We start from the raw sequence: 12256 nt of genomic DNA, 5'->3' as shown, positions 1-12256 counted from the left end.
ACACAGCGGGTAACAGAGCGAGCAGCAGCGCAGCGGACTCCTGCAGAACACAGCACACTGACCACATCGCTCATATTCACTTAGATTCATCCGTCACTGTAGCTGAAGATACTCTCGGCTGCATCACATGATCACAATCGCTCGTTACTATTGGCTAGAAGCTGACAGCAAGGATCTGATTTTCTTTGCAGATGTTTTGAGTTCACCCTAACCCTATTCTTCTGTCACGCTTGGAGTCTTGTGTAGGACTTCGGGGTTCTGTCTTACAGTGGTTTCGCTCTTATCTGTCAGATAGATGTTTTACTGTTCAGTTAGGTCAATATTCATCCTCTAATAAACCGCTTAATTGTGGTGTCCCCCAGGGATCAATCCTTGGGCCGGTGTTATTCTCTCTATATTTACTTCCTCTGGCCACTATCTTTAAAAAAATATGGTGTCTCCTTTCATTTATATGCTGACGACACCCAACTTTACCTTCCCCTACAATGCAATAATGATTCTTCTCTTCAGCCACTGTTAGACTGCCTGAATGATCTTAAGGCATGGCTTTCCCTCAATTTTCTTCATTTAAATGAAAACAAAACTGAGTTTATTCTGTTCGGCCCCAAGGAAAACTGCGATTTTGACCTTGACCTCGGCCCTCTCACCCCTTATAACTCAAAGTGTGTTAGGAATTTGGGCTTCTTATTTGATTCAAATTTAAAATTTGATAAACAGATTTCTGCTGTAGTCAAGTCATGTTTTTACCAACTTCGCCTTCTCAGTAAAGTAAAATCCATTCTTTCAAGAAATAACTTAGAAATAGCCATTCATGCCTTCATTACCTGTAGGCTTGATTACTGCAACTCATTGTACTATGGCATTACTCAGGCATCTATCTCCCGCCTACAGCTAGTTCAGAACGCAGCCGCTAGATTGCTTGCAGGGAAGCGTAAGTTTGACCATATAACACCTGTGTTAATGTCCCTTCACTGGCTACCAGTCAAGTACAGGATTGATTTTAAAATTTTATTATTTGTTTACAAAGCTTTGAATAACCTGGCACCGCAATATTTAACTGAACTTTTGGTTCCTTATACACCATCTAGAAACCTGAGATCCAGTGACCATGGCCTCCTAACAGTCCCTAAAGTAAAACTAAAAAAACGTGGCGATCGATCTTTTGCTGCCGCAGGCCCGAAGCTATGGAATAGCCTTCCGATGTTTATTAGGCATGCCCCGTCTATCTACATTTTTAAAACTCAGCTAAAGACTCATTTATTCTCCATGGCTTTTAACACAATATAGCTATTTTCAGCTATATTATTACTGCTCGCTTGTTCTTTTTTTGTATTATATATGCATGCTGTATCTGTTTTATTTGTTCTACTGTGTTTCTTTGATTGCTTGTGAAGCACTTTGGTCAACCTTGGTTGTGTTTTAAATGTGCTATATAAATAAATGATTGATTGATTGATTCATAACATGTAATTCAAATCAAATCAATGTTCTGCGTCCAGTGTTTTGTGTATGTGGCGTGTAATGAACACTTTGGGTCAGTCCTGCTTTAGCTGCTGTTAACCACCCGCCAGCTGTACATTACTGTTTATTATTTCATGTCTGAGAGCTCGATCTCACTGATCAGAACTGACCTCAGCTCATTCCTCACACTTTCAGTGTTTATAACTCCTGAAATATACTGAAAGAGATTGTGTGTGTGTGTGTGTGTGTGTGTGTGTGTGAGTGAGTGAGTGAGTGAGTGAGTGAGTGAGTGAGAAAGATGAACTGAATCTGTGACAGACCTCATCTGAGGAAACATCAGCTAGTGTTTAATCCGTCCTTCCCTGATGAATCTGTTCATGAGACAGTAATAACTCAGCTGAGGAGACGGACTAGCACTGTCTGTGTGTGTGTGTGTGTGTGGTTCTGCGGTCTCTCACCGGGTGAACAGGCCGCTCGGGCCGCTGAAGCTCCGCTCCTCGGAGCCGGACTCGGGCTCGGTACCGGAAGCGGAACCGGACTCGGGCGGCTCGGTCCGCAGCAGGCGGTGTCCGCTGCTCTTGCTCTTCCTCCGGCCGTCGCTCAGGCCGATGAGGGCGTCCAGCTCCTTCCTCTTCTTCATCTTCTTCTGCGGGCTCATCGTCAGTGTGAAGCGTCGCTCCGCGTCAACACGGCACCCATGACATTAAACCTTTAGTTAATATTTAGTTCCTCTAAACTCTTCCTGTCGCGTCTGAATCTGTCGTCATGTCGCAAATATTTACATTACACATATATTATCGGTAAAGAGTCAGATATATCTTCAGCATGAACATCCGGTCTTGACAGGAAGAGCCGCTGATTGGAGGAACACAGGAGCATAGATGTCCACAGCTAGATTCCCTCGGTCACAGGTCCGCGTCCGCCATCTTGCAACGGTCAACGTGACGTCATTCACCATAATAATAAATTAACATTCCAAGACGCCGTAAAAAACCGCCGGGAAACGGGATAACCTTTCCCAGGAATGCGAGATAAGGGAGGAACCATAGATATGTAACTTAAGGATTGTGGCATCTTTGAATATTCATTGATTATTATGGTGAATGACGTCAATATTGCGGATGGCTTACGTTAATAAGGCATCTACGTGTATAGGCATCTACGCCTATGGACAGGAGGGCGTGTCGTTGTGCGGGTGACGTCATCGGCCTCTATCCGCCTCTCCAAAAACATTAATGATCAGTGTTGTTCCTTAAATTCGAGTGAATAACACCTCGGACCAGAGGCGTCGTGCCCATTCGAAGTGAGGGGGCACGTGCCCCCTCAGATTTCTGAGCCAAGTGGATTTTAAATGCAGCTTCCAAACGAAAAAAAAAAATTGCAGAATAATATTTTTTATATATTTGATACAATCACAGCGGTGAGAATAGATCGTTCAGTGCACAGCATCAGCTGCTAAATTCAAATCTGCGTTCGCTGGCTGGCGCTGAGCCAGAGACAGACGCGTTCGTACAACGCTTCATGATAACCAATCAGAAACTATTCTGTTGCGCTTATGGATGCAATGGCCAATCAGAGACGTCCAGAAGAGTCATCACCTAAACGCAGTGTTTTGTTCACTTGCTCGCTGACTGAATTATTTAGCGAATTCTCTCATCAGAAACAACAAAAAGTGCAGATGTGCGTACGAATGTAAGATATTCGTTTCATAATGTAAAGTGCTTCAGTGATTTTAATGGGAGTTTTTGAGAGTGCCTGAACTCTGGCTAGACTGAATGAAAATGTTTTTTGATAATGTAAATGTTCTTTACTCTCTGTAAAATGAAAGTGTTAAAATAAGTATCTAATCTTACAATATTGTTATTAAAATTTACATTAAATGCAAATTCAGTCGTATTAAAAATATTTTATGGCATGATATGGCACTTAAGTAAAAAGTCAGGTTTTTATGTGTAGTTAATAGATTACACTACATTTCCATATATTGATCAAATAGCAATCTATAAAGGTGCAAAACGCGTTTACCTACACATATTTGAGAAACGAGATATCCCCCCCCCCCTCCCAAAAAAAAGTGCCCCCTCAAAAATCATGAATGCATGACGCCCCTGCCTCGGACTGTATTTACTCATCTAAACATAGATATGAGCTCATTGGCAGAAAGCAGTTAACCCTCTGACAGTATTTAGAGGAGAGTCTGATTCAACAATACTGGCTTCTGTGCTTCATGTTTCTGTCACTGAGGTGGACTGATCTGTTCAGAAGAGATCCAGCTGTGACCGCTCTGTGCTGCTGTTAACACTTGTGGGTTGTTCAAATTCACTACCCTTCTGTGATGTTCGTGGATGAAAACATCCACTAAATTAAAATGCAGATAATTTTTTTTTTCTAATTTTTTTTTTTTTGCATAAATCTATTAATCAACCTCAGTCCTGATCAAAACTACCAAATGTTTAATTCTTTAAGGCTTTAATTGCGAAGTTAATAAATGATGTCACTGATTTGGGGGAAAAAACACACAAAATGACCTATTTTCAATATCAAAAGTAATTGTGACTTTATTTTTTTTACTTTCACAGTCTTGGGCATGTCAAAGATTAGTAACTACATTGGCTTTGATGCATTGTTAGTTTTTGTGCAGCATTAGATTTTAATTTTTTTCTCCCTAATTTGTTGTTGGTGGCTGTTTTTGCCCCATTGACTTCCATTATAACGACATTTTTTTTATTGCAAAGCCATGACACCATATAATCATGCATTCTTGATTGTTTGTGGTTTTCCTTGTTGGGAAGAGGTAAAATTTTTAATTTTTATGGTTGATCACTAGGTGGGACCATTAAAAAAATCAAAAAGTGGATCGTTGAAGGATTGTAAGGATTTTAAACTGGCTTTCTGTGGTTCTTATTCTTTTATCAGCTGCTTTTGATACCATAGACCACTCCTTACTATTATCTAGATTAGAGTCTTGGGTAGGTCTAAAAGCAAACGCTCTGAAATGGTTTCAGTCATACCTATCTGACAGAAAGTTTTTAGTGAAGCTGGGAAATTGTTCCTCTGACCTGTGGCCTTCCACAAGGCTCTATTTTAGCTCCCTCTCTATTCTCTCATTACATGTTGCCTCTGGGCTCTATTCTACAGAAACGTGGTGTGTCTTTTCATTTCTACGCAGATGACACTCAAATTTATCTTCCAGTTAAGAAAAACAACTCCACTACGATCACTTCCCTTCTCCAATGTTTAGAGGAGGTTAAATTATGGCTAGCCCAAAATGTCCTCTTCTTAAACAAGGACAAGACCGAGGTGATCACTCCAATTCTTAGATCCCTTCACTGGTTACCGATTTGTCAGAGAATAGACTTTAAAATTCTCCTCTTCGTTTATAAATCCCTTCATAACAAAGCTCCTGTCTATTTATCTGAACTTCTTCATCCGTATACTCCTTCTAGAAGCCTTCGATCCTGTGACCAGGCCGTGTTGGTGGTCCCTTGTGTTAGACTAAAGCGCAGAGGGGAGCGTGTGTTTGGGGTGGCACAGGGCCACGACTCTGGAATACCCTGCCTCTAGAGATTAGACTGGCCCCTTCCTTGTCTATTTTTAAGTCCTTGCTAAAAACATTTTTATTTTCTTTAGAGTATTGACTACTGTGATATGTTCAATTTTTAAATGGTTGGTCTTAAATTTGTGTCAGGTATATTTTTCATGTATGTGTAATACTTTTGGTCTTCTGTAAAGCACTTTGGTCAGCCTGGGGGCTGTTGTAAATGCGCTATACAAATAAAATTGAAATTGAAAATTGAAATTAAACTGGCTTTACCATCAAGAAAAGACAAGCATTTCACACATATGCCGTCCGTACTTCCCACAATCAAAAGGCAGCAGGTGCATAAATACACTTACTTTGTTATGTTTTCTTTGGTCTGTACTTTTCACCATCAAAAGGCAGTATGTGCATAAACACTTTTTTTATTGGTTACCCCATGTAGTTCTGAGAGCTGAGGTGCACATTTTGATTTGTTCAGACACATCAAGGTAAATGTGCAAAAAGGTCTCTCTTTCCCCCTCTCACAAATACACACACACACAAACACAAACACTTCTGGACCCTTGCGATGGCATAATGTGTCGTCCCTGAAGTCACACTTCCAGCAGGCTGAAGGAAGTGAGTTGTCTCAACGTTGGTGGAAAACGACTCTTTACCATTTCTCCCAGTCCACTAGGGTGGCCATTCGTGACATTTTCGCAGGACACGTCCTGGCCAGGATTTCTATATTGCCTAAAATATCCATGTTTAGGCTTTGGTTTCCTGTTTACATACTTAATGATGGTAATGGTCATTTGACCAATAACCTGCAGACTTTGTACGTAAATCCACCAATCGTGGTGCGTGAGAAGGTGGGATCTACAGAGAACGGTCAAAGCGATGCAAATACGTGTCGGACTGGAAAGTAGCATTGAGCAGACTGATTGGTGTATGACATAAAAGTAATGTGAGAGCGATTCAAAAGCACAAGAAGCCATTGGTCTCTGCAGCGCAAACAAAGCCAAAACGTGGATATTTTAGGCAATATAGAAATCCTGGCCAGGACGTGTCCTGCAAAAATGGCACGAATGGCCACCCTACAGTCCACCCAGATACAGGATCATCTGAATCCTCCTCGCCTTCAGTGGAAGCTGGAGAGGATGATTTTGACAACAAAATCAGGATCTAACTCTCCTGAGTCTGTGGTGTCAGAGGGAGAAGACAATACATCCTGCAGCTCGCTGGAGCGGTCAAGCTGCACAAACATTTCTAAAACTTCGGTACAAGTCAAGCCCTTTCTCGTGTTGCTAGCTGCTCTTCTCACCATCAAATGACCAGCAGGATGGCATGCAAGTGTTTAAATCCACTTGTTTTTCTTTGGTCTGTACTTTTCACCATTAAAAGGCAGCATGTGCATAAACACTCCATGTAGTTCTAAGAGCTGAGGTGATTTTTTTTTTTTTTTTTTCAGATACATCAAGGTAAATGTGCAAAGGTCTCTCTCTTTTTCACACACACTATAATTTGCTGTTATACTCCATATAACTCCATATACAAGCCAGAAAGTAAGCTTTTTTTTTTTTTTGCACAGGCCTATCTAAAGAGTTAATGGTCCCACCTACTGATCAACTGTAAAAAAAATAAAATAAACTTCCCAACAGGGAAAACCACCAACAATCAAGAATCTCTCTCTCACACACACACACACACACACTATAATTTGCTGTTATACTCCATATACAAGTCAGAAACTAAGTTTTTTTTTTTTTTTTTGGCACAGGCCTATCTAAAGGGTTAATGGTCCAACCTAGTGATCAACCATAAAAATTACAAATTTTACCTCTTCCCCAACAGTGAAAACCACCAACAATGGTTTCTCCCAATCCAGATGTGGACTAATGGTTAGAGACCTGCACTAGTTGAAGGTCGCCGGTTTGAGTCTCGGTGCTGGCAGGAGTTGTAGGTGGGGGGGAGTGAATGAACAGCTCTCTCTTCCTCCTCAATACCCATGACTGAAGTGTCATTGAGCAAGCACTGAACCCCCAGTTGCTCCCTGGTGCTGGATCTATAGCTGCCCACTGCTCCGGGGGTGTTCACTTCTCACTGCTGTGTGTTTGCACTTGGATTGGTTAAATGCAGAGCACTAATTCAGAGTATGGGCTACCATACTTAGCAAATGTCACGACTTTCACTTTCAATTTTTCACTTTCAATCAAGAATGCATGATTATATGGTGTCATGGCTTTGCAATCAAAAAATGTAATTATAATGGAAGTCAATGGGGCAAAAACAGCCATGGACAATAAATGAGGGAGAAAAAAAATTAAATCTAATGCTGCACAAAAACAAACAATGCATCAAAGCCAATGTTGTTACTAATCTTTGACATGCCCAAGACTGTGATAAAAGGTTAAAAAAAAAAAATCCTGTCCAAAATCACTTTTTAAATTGAAAATAAGTCATTTTGTGTGTTTTCTTTCCCCAAATCAATGACATCATTTATGAACTTTTTTTTATGAACTTTTCTTTTTAAACATTTGGTAGTTTTGATCAGGACTGAGGTTGATTAATAGATTATTATTTTTTTTGATCTGATACATTTTTACAGCAGTTTAATTTGGTAGATGTTTTCATCCACACACATCACGAAAGGGTAGTGAATTTGCCCACATTGTACTGTTGAGTTTTTGAAAAATTTCAAAATTTCCAAAGTTGTGGCCAAAATAAGACTCAACTTTACCCCCTAGTAGACAAAAACGTCCCAAACAATACATAAGGGTTAACAAGAACTAACACAGGAGACACAGACTTTATTTTCATAGAAAATCTCTGAAGATCACTGAGCATCAGCAGCACAACTCAAATATCTGTTATCCACAAACACGAATAAACTAAACCTAACCCTCCACAAACACAAATTAACTTACCCTTGCCCTCCACAAACACGAGTTAAATAATCCAAACCCTCCACAAACACAAGTAAACTAACCCGAACCCTCCACCCGAATCCTCCACAAACACGAGTAAACTAAACCCAACCCTCCACAAACACAAATTAACTTACCCTTGCCCTCCACAAACACGAGTTAAATAATCCAAACCCTCCACAAACACAAGTAAACTAACCCGAACCCTCCACCCGAATCCTCCACAAACATGAGTAAACTAACCCAAATCCTCCACAAACACGTTAACTAAACCTAACCCTCCACAAACACGAATTACCCTCCACAAACACGAGTTAAATAATCCAAACCCTCCAAAAACACGAGTTAACTAACCAAACCCTCCACAAACACGAGTAAACTAACCTGAACCCTCCACAAACACGTTAACTAAAACAAAACCCTCCACAAACACGAATTAACTTACCCTTACCCTCCACAAACACGAGTTAAATAATCCAAACCCTCCACAAACACGAGTTAACTAACCCAAACCCTCCACAATCATGAGTAAACTAACCCTTACCCTCCACAAAAAGGAGTTAACTTACCCTCATCTTCCACAAACACGAGTTAACTAACCCAAACCCTCCACAAACAAGAGGAAACTAACCCGAACCATCAACAAATACGAGTTAACTAACCCTTACCCTCCACAAACAAGAGGAAACTAACCCGAACCATCAACAAACACGAGTTAACTAACCTGAACCATCCACAAACACGAGTTAACTAACCCTTACCCTCCACAAACACGAGTTAACTAACCCAAACCCTCCACAAACAAGAGGAAACTAACCCGAACCATCAACAAACACGAGTTAACTAACCTTAGCCATCAACAAACACGAGTTAACTAACCTTAACCATCCACAAACACGAGTTAACTAACCTGAACTATCAACAAACATGAGTTAACTAACCCGAACCAACCCTCCACAAACACGAGTTAACTAACCCAAACACTCCACAAACAAGAGTTAACTAACCCAAACCCCCCACAAACAAGAGTTAACTAACCCAAACCCTCCACAAACAAGAGTTAACTAACCCAAACCCTCCACAAACAAGAGTTAACTAACCCAAACCCTCCACAAAGAAGTTAACTAACACAAACCCTCCACAAACACGAGTAAACAAACCAGAACCATCCACAAACACGAGTTAACTAACCTGAACCATCCACAAACACAAGTTTACTAACCTGAACCATCCACAAACACAAGTTAACTTACCCTTTCCCTCCACAATCACGAGTAAACTAACCCGAACCCTCCACAAACAGCTAAATAACCTAAACCCTCCACAAACACAAGTAAACTAACCCGAACCCTCCACAAACAGTTAAATAACCCAAACCCTCCACAAACACAAGTAAACTAACCCAAACCCTCCACAAACACAAGTAAACTAACCCAAACCCCCCACAAACACAAGTAAACTAACCCAAACCCCCCACAAACACAAGTAAACTAACCCAAACCCCCCACAAACACAAGTAAACTAACCTGAACCCTCCACAAACAGTTAAATAACCCAAACCCTCCACAAACACAAGTAAACTAACCCAAACCCTCCACAAACACGTGTAAACTAACCCAAACCCTCCACAAACACGAGTAAACGAACCCGAACCCCTCCACAAACACGAGTAAACTAACCCAAACCCTCCACAAACACAAGTTAACTAACCCAAACCCCCCACAAACACAAGTAAACTAACCCGAACCCTCCACAAACACGAGTTAACTAACCCGAACCCTCCGCAAACACGAGTTAACTAACCTGAACCCTCCACAAACACAGGTAAACTAACACTAACCCCCCACAAACACAAGTAAACTAACCCGAACCCTCCACAAACAGTTGAATAACCCAAACCCTCCACAAACACAAGTCAACTAGCCCAAACCCTCCACAAACACGAGTTAACTAACTTGAACCATCCACAAACACGAGTTAACTTACCCTTACCCTCCACAATCACGAGTAAACTAACCCGAACCCTCCACAAACAGCTAAATAACCTAAACCCTCCACAAACACAAGTAAACTAACCCGAACCCTCCACAAACAGTTAAATAACCCAAACCCTCCACAAACACAAGTAAACTAACCCAAACCCCCCACAAACACAAGTAAACTAACCCAAACCCCCCACAAACACAAGTAAACTAACCCGAACCCCCCACAAACACAAGTAAACTAACCCGAACCCTCCACAAACAGTTAAATAACCCAAACCCTCCACAAACACAAGTAAACTAACCCAAACCCTCCACAAACACAAGTAAACTAACCCAAACCCTCCACAAACACAAGTAAACTAACCCAAACCCTCCACAAACACGAGTAACTAACCCAAACCCTCCACAAGCACAAGTAAACTAACCCGAACTCTCCACAAACAGTTAAATAACCCAAACCCTCCACAAACAGTTAAATAAACCAAACCCTCCACAAACAGTTAAATAACCCAAACCCTCCACAAACACAAGTAAACTAGCCCAAACCCTCCACAAACACAAGTAAACTAACCCAAACCCCCCACAAACACAAGTAAACTAGCCCAAACCCTCCACAAACACAAGTAAACTAACCCAAACCCTCCACAAACAGTTAAATAACCCAAACCCTCCACAAACACAAGTAAACTAACCCAAACCCCCCACAAACACAAGTAAACTAACCCAAACCCCCCACAAACACAAGTAAACTAACCCAAACCCTCCACAAACACGAGTAAACTAACCCAAACCCTCCACAAACACAAGTAAACTAACCTGAAACCTCCACAGACACGAGTAAACTAACCCAAACCCTCCACAAACACGAGTAACTAACCCAAACCCTCCACATGCACAAGTAAACTAACCCGAACTCTCCACAAATAGTTAAATAACCCAAACCCTCCACAAACACAAGTAAACTAACCTGAACCCTCCACAAACACGAGTAAACTAACCCAAACCCTCTATAAACACAAGTAAACTGACCCAAACCCCCCACAAACACAAGTAAACTAACCCGAACCCTCCACAAACACAAGTAAACTAACCCGAACCCTCCACAAACACAAGTAAACTAACCCAAACCCTCCACAAACACAAGTAAACTAACCCGAACCCTCCACAAACACAAGTAAACTAACCCAAACCCCCCACAAACACAAGTAAACTAACCTGAACCCTCCACAAACACGAGTAAACTAACCCAAACCCTCTATAAACACAAGTAAACTAACCCAACCCCCCCACAAACACAAGTAAACTAACCCAAACCCTCCACAAACACAAGTAAACTAACCCGAACCCTCCACAAACACAAGTAAACTAACCCGAACCCTCCACAAACACAAGTAAACTAACCTGAAACCTCCACAGACACGAGTAAACTAAAACTATTGGTATTGTTGCACTTTGTAACGTTTTATTGTGTGTGTGGTAGTGGGTTGTATACAGGGGCGTAGTTTATGGGGGGGGGGGGGGTAACCCCCCCAATATTCAAATCCATCAGTTACAACCCCCCCAATATTTCAACATGAAAATCACAGTAGATCAAATGAAAAATATAATATGAAAAAATAGAATTAATTTATTTTGTAAAAATAATTTTGTTCCTAATCAACTGCTACTCTACGCTTCTCCCGTAACCTCTGTGTCCTAAAATCCCACAATGCCTTGCGTTACTGTGATCCGCTCACGTCACGATCCCGAGCTCTATGCCGAGCTCTATGAGTATGTCTTCTTCTTCTTCTTCTTCCCTTTTTTTGGCGATTCGCACCAATTTCGCGCATTACCGCCACCTACTGTGCACTCGATCCAGAGACTCTAACCCCTTTCCCCATCTTCTTCTCTCTCCCCTCTTAGTAAATTTATATGCTATAACCAGCGCTGCGTGTTCAGCTCCTCTGGTTTAAAAAAAACAAAAAAAAAACAAATTTATAATAATAATAAAAAAAAATTTCCTTTCCTCAAATCCTATTAATTAAACCGGTGTTCTCTAAATATTTAAACAATGCTTCTCTGTTGTTACTCTGTACTGGGTTTAGTAAGTATCTCAAGATATTACCAATCTCTTTACTCTGAACTTCTTCTATTAACTTTTCTCTCTCTTCTTTATATTTCTCACAATACATAATTACATGCTCTACCGTTTCATCTCCTCCACACCATTCACAACGTCCTGTCGGATGCTTGGATATTAATTGCATCGTTTTATTAAGTCCTGTATGTCCTATTCTTAGTCTGGATATTATGTTTTCCTCTCTTCTACTTCCACCTGAGTACCTACTTTCCCCCACTTTCGGCTGAATTTTATACATATGTCT

At 41.0% G+C, this 12256-nt stretch overlaps 1 protein-coding gene across 1 annotated transcript in view; it reads right to left on the bottom strand.

The window, feature by feature from the left end:
• The window catches only part of efcab14 (EF-hand calcium binding domain 14), a gene marked incomplete at its 3' end in the record, with an annotated part of 3226 nt that extends 836 nt beyond the window's left edge, over nt 1–2390 (bottom strand). Inside the window, exons 1-2 of the mRNA XM_059562902.1 lie at nt 1920–2390; nt 1–40 (exon numbers count right to left, since the gene is read on the bottom strand). The exon at nt 1–40 is cut by the window's left edge and continues 106 nt beyond it. Coding sequence (XP_059418885.1) covers nt 1–40; nt 1920–2119 — 240 coding nt within the window. The remainder of the gene's footprint in view (nt 41–1919) is intronic.
• Between the last annotated feature and the right edge of the window lie 9866 nt (nt 2391–12256).

Source organism: Carassius carassius, chromosome 12 (assembly GCF_963082965.1).
Source record: "Carassius carassius chromosome 12, fCarCar2.1, whole genome shotgun sequence".
Lineage (NCBI taxonomy): Eukaryota > Metazoa > Chordata > Actinopteri > Cypriniformes > Cyprinidae > Carassius > Carassius carassius.
Note: the sequence above shows the minus strand (reverse complement) of the source record. Positions and strands in the feature narration are given on the sequence as shown.